The 12,852-nt window shown below is 40.6% G+C and overlaps 1 protein-coding gene across 1 annotated transcript in view; it reads left to right on the top strand.

Moving 5' to 3' along the window:
• Positions 1 to 12,852, top strand: part of ARIH2 (ariadne RBR E3 ubiquitin protein ligase 2) — a 48,557-nt gene that overhangs the window by 22,235 nt on the left and 13,470 nt on the right. Inside the window, 2 exon segments of the mRNA XM_080829077.1 lie at positions 8,687 to 8,754; positions 12,547 to 12,610. Of these exon segments, the coding sequence (XP_080685203.1) occupies positions 8,687 to 8,754; positions 12,547 to 12,610 (132 nt within the window).

The raw sequence follows: 12,852 nt of genomic DNA, 5'->3' as shown, positions 1-12,852 counted from the left end.
GTAAAGTTACTGGCATTATAGATCTTTGTGGAAGTTATATCTGCTTATGCTGAAATTTACACTGTATGATCAGTTAACCTTTAGTCCAAACTATGTAGGGGAATTTTTCATTTTGAGGAGTAAGTAAAAGGTCAAAATGACTATTTGATACAGTAGCATAAAGGTCAGCATTTTGTTATTGTGACATTTGTTTATGCAAGTTACTGCAATTATGTTAAAAGTCCCTCCTGACTTACATTTTGAAAAATTAAAACAAAGAAGTTTAAGTAATTGTACAGTGGACTTCCATATAGCTACTAACAAGATTATACAGGTGCTAACCTTTTGCTACATTTGCTTTGTTACATATCTAGCCATCAACCAACCAATTTTATTTTTATGGAGATTTCTTAAAGTATTTATATTTCATTAAATTTGCCCATTTTAAAGTATACCATTAGATGAATTTTAATAAGTTTATGCAGCGATGTAACCATCACCACAATCTGAGTTATAGAAAGAACATTTTCATCATCTGGAAAGTTCCTTGTGTTTGTTAGCCAGTCCCCACTCAAAGCCGCAGGCAACTAGGGATCATCTTTCTTTCCCTATGGTTTTACCTTTTCCAGAAACTGCATATAAAGGGAATTGTACAGTATGTAATCTTTTGTGTCTGGCTTCTTTCAATGAGCACAATGTTTTTGAGGTTCATCCATGTCATATTACGTGTCGGTAGTGCTTTCATTTTTATTGCTGAATGATTTTCCATGTATGGATATATTACATTTTGTTTATCTATTCATTCATCAGTTGATGGACATTGGGTTGTTTCCAGTTTGGGGTGATTATAAAATATGCTGCCATGACCATTCTTGTCCAGGGCTTTAAATGGACATATGTTTTCATTTCTCTTGGATAGATATCTAGGAGTGGGATTGCTAGTTTGTATGGTAAGTGTGTGTTTAATGTTTTAAGAAACTGCCAAACTGTTTTCTGAGGTGAATGCTATTTTGGATTCCTGCCAGCGTTGTATAAGGGTTCCAGTTTCTCCACATCCTTGCTAGCACTTGGTATGGATAGTCTTTTGGATTATGTTCATTCTGTTGAGTATGAAGTGGTATCTTGCAGTTTTTATTGGCAATTCCCTTATGACTGATGATGTTAAGGATCTTTTCTTTTGCATATTTGTTCTTCATAACCTTTTTCAGGTCAAGTGTTAAGATCTTTTGCCCATTTTTTAAAAATTGGGTTGTTTGTCCTACTGAATTGCCCGAGTGTTTTATAGATCCTGAATTAAGTTCTTTATCAAATATATGATTTGTAATTATTTTCTCCTAGTCTCTGGCTTGTCTCTTCCATCTCTTCCAAGACATTCTTAATAATGTCTTCAAAGACTAAAAGTTTAATTTTAATGAAGTCCAGTTTATCAGTTTTTCTTTCAAGGATAGTGCTTTCGTTGTATCTAAGAAATCTTTACCTAACCCAAGGATGCAGAGATTTTTACGTTTAAATCTGTGAACTATTTTGAGTTCCTTTTTGCGTGCGGTGAAGTCTCTAAGTTCCATGGTTTGTTTTTGTATAATGATATTTGGCTATTCCAGAACCATTTGTTGAATGTTTCCTCTACTGAATTCCTTGGCACCTCTGTATAAAATTAACCTTAAATGTCTGAGTTTACTTCTGGATTTATTCTGTTTCATTGATCTCTCTGTTTCTAAGCCCATACATACTTCATTGTCTTTATTACTGTAGATTTATAGTAAGTTTTGAAGTCAGATAGTATAAGTCCTCCAAATTTGCTCTTTCAAGATTGCTTTGGATATTGTGGGTCTTTTACCTTCTACAGATTTTAGGATCAACTTTTAATTTGTGCCCTCTGCCCCCCCAAAAACCCCTGCTTTGATTTTGATTAATTTTGATTGCTCTGTTCAGTCTGGAGCTGTGTTGTTCTGTCTGGTGGCTATGGCCCCGTGTAGCCATTGGGTATTTGAAATGTGGCCAGTTTGAATTGGCATGTGCTATAATTTTAAAATATACAGTGTACTTTGAAGACTTACGTGAATAAAAGGATATGAAATAAAATAGTTCATGAATAATTTTTGTGGATTACATGTTAAAAATATTTAGATGTATTAGTCTAAATAAAGTATATTATTAACACTTCACCTGTTTTAAATTTTAGTTTTCATTTGTTTGCCGCTGTATAGAAATACATTTGGTTTTTGTATATTGACTTTGTTATCTTACTAAATTCATTTATTAGTTCTAGTAGTAGTTTTAGTAGTAGTTTTGTACATTTGTTTAAGATTTTCTGAATAAATAGTCATTTTATCTAGAAATAGTGACAGATTTGCTTCTTCTTTTTCCAATCTTTTATTAAGGTATTTTATGTCTCCCCACCCCCCTTTATCTTACTGCCCTGGCTAGGACCTCCAATAGATGTTAAATGGTGAGGGTGGTCATCTGTACCATTTTCCTGATAGTAGCATAGTAGCATTCACAGTTTCATCATTGAATGTAATGCTTTTCATAGATGCCCTATATCAGATTCAGCAGTTCATTTTTTTACTGATTTGCTGAGAATTTTTATCTTGAATGAATATAGAATTTTGTCAAACAGGTTTTGTATAACACAAATGATCATTTTTACACCTTTATTTTGTTAATTCAGTGAATTACAATAGGAGCTTTCAAATGTTAAATCATCTTTCCATTCCTTGGATAAGCCTCATTTCATTATGCTGTATTGTCCTTTTTCTATATTGCTGGATTTAATTTGCTAAAATATTTGGATTGATTTTTGTGTCTGTTTATAAGGGATACTGGTTTGTAATTTTCTTTTTGTTATATTTTTGTCAGATTTTTTTTTTTAAGATTTTATTTATTTTTTTGACAGAGAGATCATGTAGGCAGAGAGGTGAGGGGGGTTGGGGGGGTGGTGTGTGCAGGCTCCCTGCTGAGCAGAAAGCCTGGATGCAGGGCTCAGACCCTGAGATCATGACCTGAGCTGAAGGTAGAGACTTAACCCACTGAGCCACCCAGGTGCCCCGTCAGATTTTTTGTATCTGAATTATGTTAGTCTCATAAAATTAATTTGGGAGTAGTATTACTTTCTCGAGTTTCTGAAAGTATTTAAGATTAGCGTTGATTAAGTTCTCTAGTAAAAAGTTGTGGGCATGGAATTTTGTGAGAAAATTTTTGATTATGAATTCCATGTCTTTAATAGATACAGTTATTCAGTTTTTTTTTTCCATTTTGTGTCAGTTTTGCTAAGTAGTGTTCAAGGAACTTGTCACTTTCACCTAAGATATGAAATTTATTAAAAATAGATTATCGATGGGGTGCCTGGGTGGCTCAATGGGTTAAGCCTCTGCCTTCGGCTCAGGTTATGATCCCAGGGTCCTGGGATCGAGCCCCACATGGGGCTCTCTGCTCAGCGGGGAGTCTGCTTACCGCCCCCCCCCATCCCCCCGCCTGCCTCTCTGCCTACTTGTGATCTCTGTCTGTCAAATAAATAAATAAAATCTTTAAAAAAAATAAGATTTTATTTATATGCAAGAGCTCTCACACCTGTTGCAGGGGTGGGGCGGGGGGGGGGGTGGGACAGGGCCAAGCAGAAGGAGAGAATCCACAAGTAGACTCCTTGCTGAGCTCGGAACCCAGCATGGGGCTTGATCCCAAGATCATGACTTGAGCTGAAGCCAAGAGTTGGACACTTAACTGACTGAGCTACCCAGGTGCCCCCCCCCTTTTAAAGATTTATTTGTATGGTCTTTTTCTAGTTTCTTAAGGGGACTTTATGTCATTGATTTTTATATTGTTTTCATAGTATAAACATTTACAGTTATAAATTACCCTCTGGAATCATGTTAGCAGGATCTCACCCAGTTCTTACTGTGGTATTTTCATTATCATGTAGCTCAAAACATTTTCTAATTTCTCTTGTGATTTCTTCTTTGACACACAGGTTGTACGGTAGTATGTTCTTTTTTTTTTTTTTTTTAAGATTTTATTTATTTGATAGAGAGATCACAAGTAGGCAGAGAGGCAGGCAGAGAGAGGGGGGGAAGCAGGCTCCCTGCGGAGCAGAGAGCCCGATGTGGGGCTCGATCCCAGGACCCTGAGATCATGACCTGAGCTAAAGGCAGAGGCTTAACCTGCTGAGCCACCCAGACACCCTCAGAAGTATGTTCTTTAATTTCCAACTATTGCTACAAGAAAGGGCATCCTTGGTAGAGAATAGTTGGCTAAGTGTATGAGGGTGCTAGTGTCACTTGGTCTAATGCTGGACTCCAGGGCACAGTGGTTCTGATGACTCTTCCACTAAGGGCTTAAGGTTTGTCTCATCAGTACTGGAAAACACTGATGGGTTTTAAACAGGGTGGGAGCTGATCCTGGCAAGATGTGAGAGCTCTGTAAGAGCTGTTTAGTATTATTACTTTTACATCAGGGTTTCAGGAAGGTCCTGAACTCTCCTGAACTGTCTGGACCTCTCCTGACTGGAGAGGTCCTGACTGGAGAGGTCCAGACAGTAGTACTGATAGGTTGTTAATTTCTTGAGCAAAACAGTCCAGCAAAGGCTCATCTTGATTCTACTAAAAGATTCTGTTCTCCACAATTGAAAACGTACAGAAGAATGGAAGACTCCCCAGCTGTGAACTATTGACTCTAATAGATTCAGAGGGATTGCTGAGCCCTAAGAGCATCAAACAGTAATGGTGTGAATACTCAGGAAATTCTTTCTTGAGAGCGTTCAGCTGTTTGCACTTTGAGAAAGATAGATTTTTATTTTTAATGCTTTAATATCATCCACAAGGTTTTCCCTGGCCCTCTTGTCAAAGACTTAAATATTGGCACCCCTGCACCCCCTCCCACATCTTTTTTTGCCCCCAAATCGCCATGTTTGCTTCCTCTGAGATACTACTGGGACATGTGTACAGTCTGTTCTGTTTAAGATTTTATTTATTTTTGTGAGAGAGAGAAAGAGAGAGCTCTTGCCCAAGCACGAGCAGGAGGAAGGGGAGGGGCAGAGAGAGAAGCAGATTCCCCACTGAGCAGGGAGCTGGATGCGGGACTCAATCCCAGGATCCTGGGATCATGACCCAAGCCAAGGCAGATGCTCAACCGACTGAGCCACCCAGGCGTCCCCAGTTCTCTCTTGTGACCCCAAATCAAGGATGAGGTGGCCTCCCTGCTGGGACTACTTTTTTTTTTTTTTTTAAGATTTTTATTTATTTGACAGAGATCACAAGTATGCAGAGAGGCAGGCAGGGGTGGGGGGAAGCAGGCTCCCCGCCAAGCAGAGATCCCAAGGCAGGGCTCAATCCCAGGACCCTGGGATCATGACCTGAGCCAAAGGCAGAGACTTTAACCCACTGAGACACCCGGGCACCCCCCCCTTTTTTTTTTAATTTTTAAAAAAGATTTTATTTATTTATTTGTTAGAGCATAGAGCATAAGCACTAGCAGGGAGAGGGGCAAAGGCAGGAGGAGAAGCAGGCTTCCCGCTGAGCAAGGAGCCAGATGTGAAACTGGATCCCAGGACCTTGGGATCATGCATGGCCTGAGCCGAAGGCAGACGGCAGACACTCAACAACTGAGCCACCCAGGTGTCCGATGGGTCTACTACTTTTAACATAAATTCTTCTAGGTACTTTTCCTCTACCCCTGTGCTGTTTTTGCCGGAGAGCCTTTTAGAACCTGACTTCCCTGTAGATTCTATGGTGCCACTGTAGGGCAAGGCACAGTCACACTGCATTTTGCTTAAATTAATGGTCTCTGAGTTCCTTCAGGTTTATAATGGATTATTGAAGGAAAGTCCCTGATTTTCAGTGATAAACTGTGGACATAATATGGGCCGTTTTCACACCTCCATCTGTGATGTGGGGATCACAGTAGCACTTCCTGCAGAAGGCTGGTGGGAGGTGCATATGGCTGACACACGTGTGCCTCTTGTATGTATTGATGTATTTTTGGCTGTTGGGAAGGAGAGATTCATATCACTCCACTATCAGTTTCATGAAGTGCAAGAGGTACCCTCTTTTCACATAATCTCTTCTCACCAAAACTCAACTCTGCTAGGATACTCTGAGTTGGTCATTAGTGGACTTGCAGTCATTAATAAAATTTCTGTCTTAACAGAGGGCCATGTTTTGCATAGGTGGGTTGCATGTGGTGTGCGAATTTGGAGGTTTTGTTGCTGCTGTTAAGTGCTGTTCAGATCAAAGGATCAGACTAGGTAGAGTGCTAAAATTCTGTTTCCTAAGAAAAGTTGAGTTCCATTTTGAAAATCCACAGATTAAAGACATGATGTCACTTAATGATTGGCATCTGTTGAGTGGTCACCCTCTGTCCAGTCCAGTTCTAGGCTCTGTGGATCTGTGAGAAGCAGCCTGGCGCCTGTTTTTAGCTCCCAGGCTCCACCCAAGCCATCTGTGGTGAGAAGGTGGGGATAGCTGCTGGACATGGTGAGGACTCTGGGTGGTTAAGTGCCTTTGTCAAGACCTAATAGCCACAACATGCCAAGACATTTAGAAGTCAGGACAGAAAATGGTGTAGGACTGATTGGGCCCCATTAGGTAAGAGGTGATAGAAAAGACTCTGTTAGGAGGTCATCCAAAACAGTATCACTACCAGTCTTGCTTTTTTTTTTTTTTTAATCGTAGTCAGAAGCTATACTCAAAGCAGTTATTTAACTTTAAGCCATATGTTGGTTTCTGTTTTCATTTTGTGATAGTGGTTTGCTATAGATAAATAGCTTTGTTATGGCTACAGTTAGAAGAAATGTCAGTTACAATTGAGGAATCCAAGACCTGAAGTCTCTATGGTCCTCAAAAGGAAAATACTGTAGCAACATGTATGAGTCAGGTGGCTGTTACCTTGCATGGAAGGGATGTGGGGACACCCACCTTTAGTGAAGTGTGCTATCTTGAGAACTTGGTTTTCTCAAGATGTACCTGGGCTGTAGGACAAAAAGGCATTCATCACTGCACTTTGACATAGCATCTGACACTGAGTATACACTGGGACATGTCCTTGTTTAGCAAGTATGCTCCTGTTTCCTTTCAGGAGTGACTTGAGCTCTGGGGCCAGGGATCACATGTTGGTCACTGTGTCTTTCCCCCTGCAGTTCTTACCTGTGGACCAGCTGCCTTACGGTTCCTTGGTAGCTTCTGTGTAAAGACTCAGTCCAGTGGGCAGAGGACCAGGGTTCTACGTGTCCTCTTGGCTCTCTGGTCTGAAGTGTGCTCCTTGTTTCTCCTTGATTCAGTAGCACCTCGTGCTCCGTGCTGCTCTCTCTAGGAAGCCTGATCTAGACCTACAGACACAACCATATCTTCTGTGGCCCTACCCTAGTCTTGACAACCTCAGGGTGTTCCTTTCTGTAACTAGTCCGCTTCCCCTCCCCACCCCTTTTTTTTAGCAAGAGAGAGTGAGACCAAGTGAGCATGAGCGTGAGTGAGCTGGGGAGGGGCAGAGGGAGAGAGAGAATCCCAAACAGGCTTTCCATTCAGTGCAGAGCCAGACACAGGGTTCTATCTCATAACGCTGAGATCATGACCTGAGCTGGATTCAAGAGTGAGATGCCTAACTGACTGAGCCATCCAGGTGCCCTAGTCTGCTTTCCCTATTAACCAAGATATTGTGGCTATAACATGTACCTGCTATCTTACTACTGGCTTCTTTGCCCTAAATTAAAATGTGAATTTTTTATGTCGATAACTTATTTCTGTAACATCCTTTTCAATGACTGCATACTAAATCATTGCATGGATCTGTCATATGTTATTTATCTAGTTCCTTTTTGTTGGACATTTAGATTATTTTTAATTTTTTGCTCTGGTAAAACATTGCTGTACACATATCTTTTATGATTTCCTCAGAAAAATTTACAGAAGTAGAATTGCTAGCTCAGAGCACCTTCTGGGGCTCTTTGATAGCCACAACCAGCGTGCTTTAAAATGTAGGGGCCACAAAAGCTGTCCATAGGCTTTTAAATCATACTTGTGATCAGGGCTCATTGGTTGCCAGGAATTTGGAGATTTTAAGCAGGGGTATTTTGATTTGCTGGATTTATACAAGAAGTGCAAGCCTGAAGATTTTCTGCAAGTGACAGGCCTAACTAGAGGTGCACTTTCCATGTGTGGCCTCCTACAGCAGCTTGAGGGAACATAGGCCACATCAGGGAACACACAGCTCTTCTGCTTCAGTCGAATGCTGGGTTGTTACTATAACAGGGTGTTTTTACTTCAGCTTCAAATCAGACTAATTTCTTAGAAGTGTCATTAATGAAAACAAAAAAAAAGTCAAAGAGATCCAGGAAAGATTATATTAATATTATCACTAAGATTATAAAGTCTTTTTTTTTTAAGATTTTATTTATTTGTTAGACAGAGATCACAAGTAGGCAGAGAGGCAGGCAGAGAGGAGGAAGCAGGCTCCTTGCTGAGCAGAGTCCAATGCGGGGCTTGATTCCAGGACCCTGAGATCATGACCTGAGCCAAAGGCAGAGGCTTTAACCCACTGAGCCACCCAGGCATCCCATAAGAGTCCGAATTTAAAAAATGAAGCAGAGAACCAAGAGGAAGCATTTGGAAATCAAACCTGGGCCTGCTGTAGACATGAATGCATGCACTTCTCAAAATGTGGAGTTCTCCGAAAGAAACAACAGTTGTAATTTGATTTTTTTTCCCTTTCTTCTTTCTAGGTATCTCATTCAGTTGCTAAACTTATATTAGTTAATTTCCACTGGCAAGTTGCAGAGATATTGGACAGGTAAGGTATTTTGGGGGAAGAGAGGTGGCATCGCCCATAGCTTCTTTCTCTGCCCATCCACGCAGTAGTGATTATTGTTTATGTTTTGGAGTATACTTAACAATGTGCATATTATATAGTTAAAACATTGGATCATATTGCATATCTTTTTTTCTCTCAATACCTGGCAAACATTTTCCCATGACTGCATCATATTCTTTCTATCTCAGTTTTATTGCTGGCTCAGTATTTCATCATGTAGACATCCCATGCTTTTTCCAAACCCCTGTTGTCAGCGAAATTAGTTCGGTTTTTTAATGCTGTTGTGAATTTGTATCAGTGCCCTTCTATATAACATTTGCCAACATCTCCATTTGTTTCTTTTGGATATATCAAGTGAGAAATGGAACATTCTTTTGAATCCAAAAGAAGCAAATGGAGATGTTGGCAAGTGTTCTTCAGAAAAGATAGGCCAGCTTACCACCAGAGCCAGACCTCTCGAGGCGTAGACCTTGGAGTCTCAAGATGTCTTGGAAGTGGTCAGGAGGAGGGGTTCCTCTTCCTGCTGCCCCTTTTTGGGAGGAGTCCCTGTGCCCTGCCTGCAGAGGCATGTGCTTCTGTCTAGTGTAGGGTTTCTCACCCTCAGCATCCATGCCCTTTGGGGTTAGATAATCCTTTGTTGTGGGGGCACTGTTCTGTGACTTGTAAGAGGTTTGGCAGAGTCTCTGGCAAAATCCATTTGAAAAGACAAAATAACAATAAAAAATGAGCAAAAGACAGAACAAGCATTTCACACAAAAGAAGGCACAAACAGCCATTAACATGAAAAGATGCCCAACCTCCATAGTAATCTGGGACACTGAAGTTCACACCCCAAGCCTTTGAAATCAAAAATGTTTCCAAGTAACCCCTGGAGAACAAAATTGTCACTAGTGAGAATCACTGGTCTTGTCCCTGCCCTTTCACACACCAGTGAGTCTTCTTTTGTATGGCATGATCTGTTTATCTGCAGAGGAAGGTCCTGCCTCTCCTCCTCCAGGCTACAACATAACTGGGATGGCTGTACCTGCTGGAGCGGCTCAGCCCACTCGGGAAGGAGCAAGTGCGCTCGTGATTTCACTGCTACACTCTCTCACTCTCTATCCCCCAGAGCCGGATACATTTAGATAGACTTTTAAGTGAACTTTCACTGTCTGCACTGCTGTTTCTACTACCCAGAATTCTGGATCTGTGTAGGTTCCAGCAGTGGGGTATCTCTCACTGTTCAAACTCCATAGCCTAACCTGGGAATGGACAAGATGGCTGAAGATAGTAAGAATATGGTGTAAGAAAGTAGGAATAAAAGCAGTGGAAGGAGGCATTTTGACTAGGTGGAATAAGGAAGTCATGTATAGGAGACATTTTTCCCTGCTCAAGTTCCTGGATTCTGGGTAATGTGTTTTCTTGGGCTTTGTGTGATACTTTGATTGCCACATGATAATTGTTTTTATTTTTATTATTTTTTAAGCTTTACGTATTTATTTATTTTAGAGCGAGAGTGCGTGTGAGCGGGGTGGGGACAGAGGGAGAGGGAAAGAATCCAAGCAGACTCCCCACGGAGCCTAATGTGGGGCTCTAAAGATCTGAGTAGGATACTTAACCTACTGAGCCACCAAGCACTCCTGGTTTTATTTTTAAATGTATGTATTCCATACCTCATTCCAGAAAGGAATTAAATTTTTATTATGTTTCTTTTCCAAAAATATATGTATGTGTACACACGTGTGTGATGTGTGTAGGTTAAGGAATGATAAAGTAAAACTACTTAAGTGTCCACCCAAAATAAGAAACCCTCTGATCTTTACTTAGAAGCCTCTGATGGCAGTGTCTGCCTGGCCACACCCCCTTCCTTCCTCTCCAAAGCAACCAGTATCTCGAATTGGGTATTGATCATTTTCTTATTTATTCTTTTTTTTTCTAAGATTTTATTTATTTATTCGACAGGGGGTGGGGGGAGAGAGAGAGAGAACAAGCAAGAGGAGCAGTAGAGGGAGAGAGAGAAGCAGGCTCCCTGCTAAGCAGGGAGCCTGATGCAGGGCTCAATCCTAGGACCCTGGGATCATGATCTGAGCCAAAGGCAGACACTTAAACAAATGAGCTACCTAGGCACCCCTTCTTAGTTATTCTTAAATTATATAACCTTTAGTTTTGTATGGTTTTGTGTTTTTGTTTTTTTAAGTAGGCTCCATGGAGCCTAGCACTGGGCTTGAACTCAAGACCATTGAGATCAAGACCTGAACTGGGATCAAGAGTTGGACGCTTAATCGGCTGAGCCACCCTGGCACCCCTAGTTTTGTGTGTTTTAGAACTTTATAGACATGGAATCATGCTGTATGTGTCCTTCAGCTTTTAAAACAAGGCTGCATTTTATGACATCATGTCCATATTCCTGTCAAAAACCATTTGTGAGGGACGCCTGGGTGGCTTAGTTAGTCAAACAGCCTTCAGCTCAGGTCATGATCTCAGGATCCTGGGATCGAGTACCGCATCGGACTTCCTGCTCAGCCGGGAGTCTCCTTCTCCCTCTGCCTGCTGCTCTCCCTGCTTGTGTGTGTGTGTCTCTCTCTCTGACAAATAAATAAAATCTTTTAAAAAAAATTTATGACTTCTAGTTTTTTGCTGTTACAAATAATGCAGCTCTGAAAACTCTTGTGCATGACTCCTAGTGTCATATGTTTTCCTACCGTTGAGTATAGAAAGTGAGGATATCTGTTGCTTAGCTTTACTAACTGGCAGAATGTTTCCAAAGTGATTGTACTGTGTTACATGCCCACCAGCGGTATATGAGTGTTCCTGATACTGTCAGAGTTGAAGTTTTACAGTCTGGTGGATATAAATGACATATAATTGTGTCCCAGATTACTGTGTTTCATGTTAAGGGGCATTCGTGGTTTCTTTTCTGCAAAATGCTTGTTCTGTCTTTGCCCATTTTTTATTATTATTTTGTCTTTTCAAATGGACTTGGAGGAAGTTTTCTTTTTATTTATTCTGAATATCGGTCTTTTGCCAATTATATATGTATTAAATTATCTTGCATTTACAGCCTGGCTTTTCACTTTATGGTGTGTTCCGATGAACTGAACTTCTTAAATGTAATATAATTTGTCAGAGTTTTTCTTTATGCTTTGCATTTTTTAAAGTTTTTATTTGAGTAATCTGTACACCCAGCATGGGGCTTGGACCCACAACCCCCAGATCAACAGTCATATGCTCTACCAACTGAGCCAGCCAGGTGCCCCTGCATTTTCTTTGTCTTAATATAGTCTTCCCTATTCTGAAGATAGCGATATTTCCAGAAAGGAATTGAAAACAGACATGGACCTTCATAAGTATTTTTCCTACGGTTTGGTGTCTTTGAATCAGGGTTATTATTCTCATACCAGTTGAGGGCTAAAAAAATTGAAAAAGATGGGGCTCCTGGGTGACTTAATTGGTTAAGCATCTGCCTTCAACTCAGATCATGATCCCAGAGTACTGGGATCGAGCCTGCTTCTCCCTCTCCCCCTGCTGTTCTCTTTACTTATGTGTGTGCTCTCTCTCTCTTTCTCTCTGTCAAATGAATAAATAAAGTCTTTTTTAAAATATAAAAAATAAAATAATAAAAAATTGAGAGAGAGAACAGTATTTAAGGTAAAAGGAAGCTAGGTACTGTCAGAAGGTAAGTAAAGACACTTAAGTGTAACCACAGCACTTGTTGGTCTATCTGGTTTTATTCAGAGGTTAAAATGTTTGTCTGTTTTTGAATCCCTTTATTTCTGCTTTTTTGTTTTGTAGATACAAGTCTAACTCTGCTCAGCTGCTCGTCGAGGCTCGAGTTCAGCCTAGTCCCTCAAAACATGTGAGTGTCTCCCACTTGAGCAAGGCTTCTCCTGACACACATGGCTCTTGCTGTGGCTTATGGTGTTAGTGAGAACCATCTTGCTTTGTTTATAGTACAACATGCCTGAGATTTTTGTTCCAATATGGGCCTAAATCTTCCATTTCCATTTTAAAGAGTTTCCTCATGGATGAAGAATAAATCATTGCCAGTCCTGGGGCCTTCTCCAGCCTCACCTTCCTCTTTACACTTACATACAGCCT

This window comes from Martes martes (assembly GCF_963455335.1).
Source record: "Martes martes genome assembly, chromosome: 1".
NCBI classification, from domain to species: domain Eukaryota; kingdom Metazoa; phylum Chordata; class Mammalia; order Carnivora; family Mustelidae; genus Martes; species Martes martes.
This window is presented reverse-complemented; position numbering and strand designations above follow the sequence as displayed.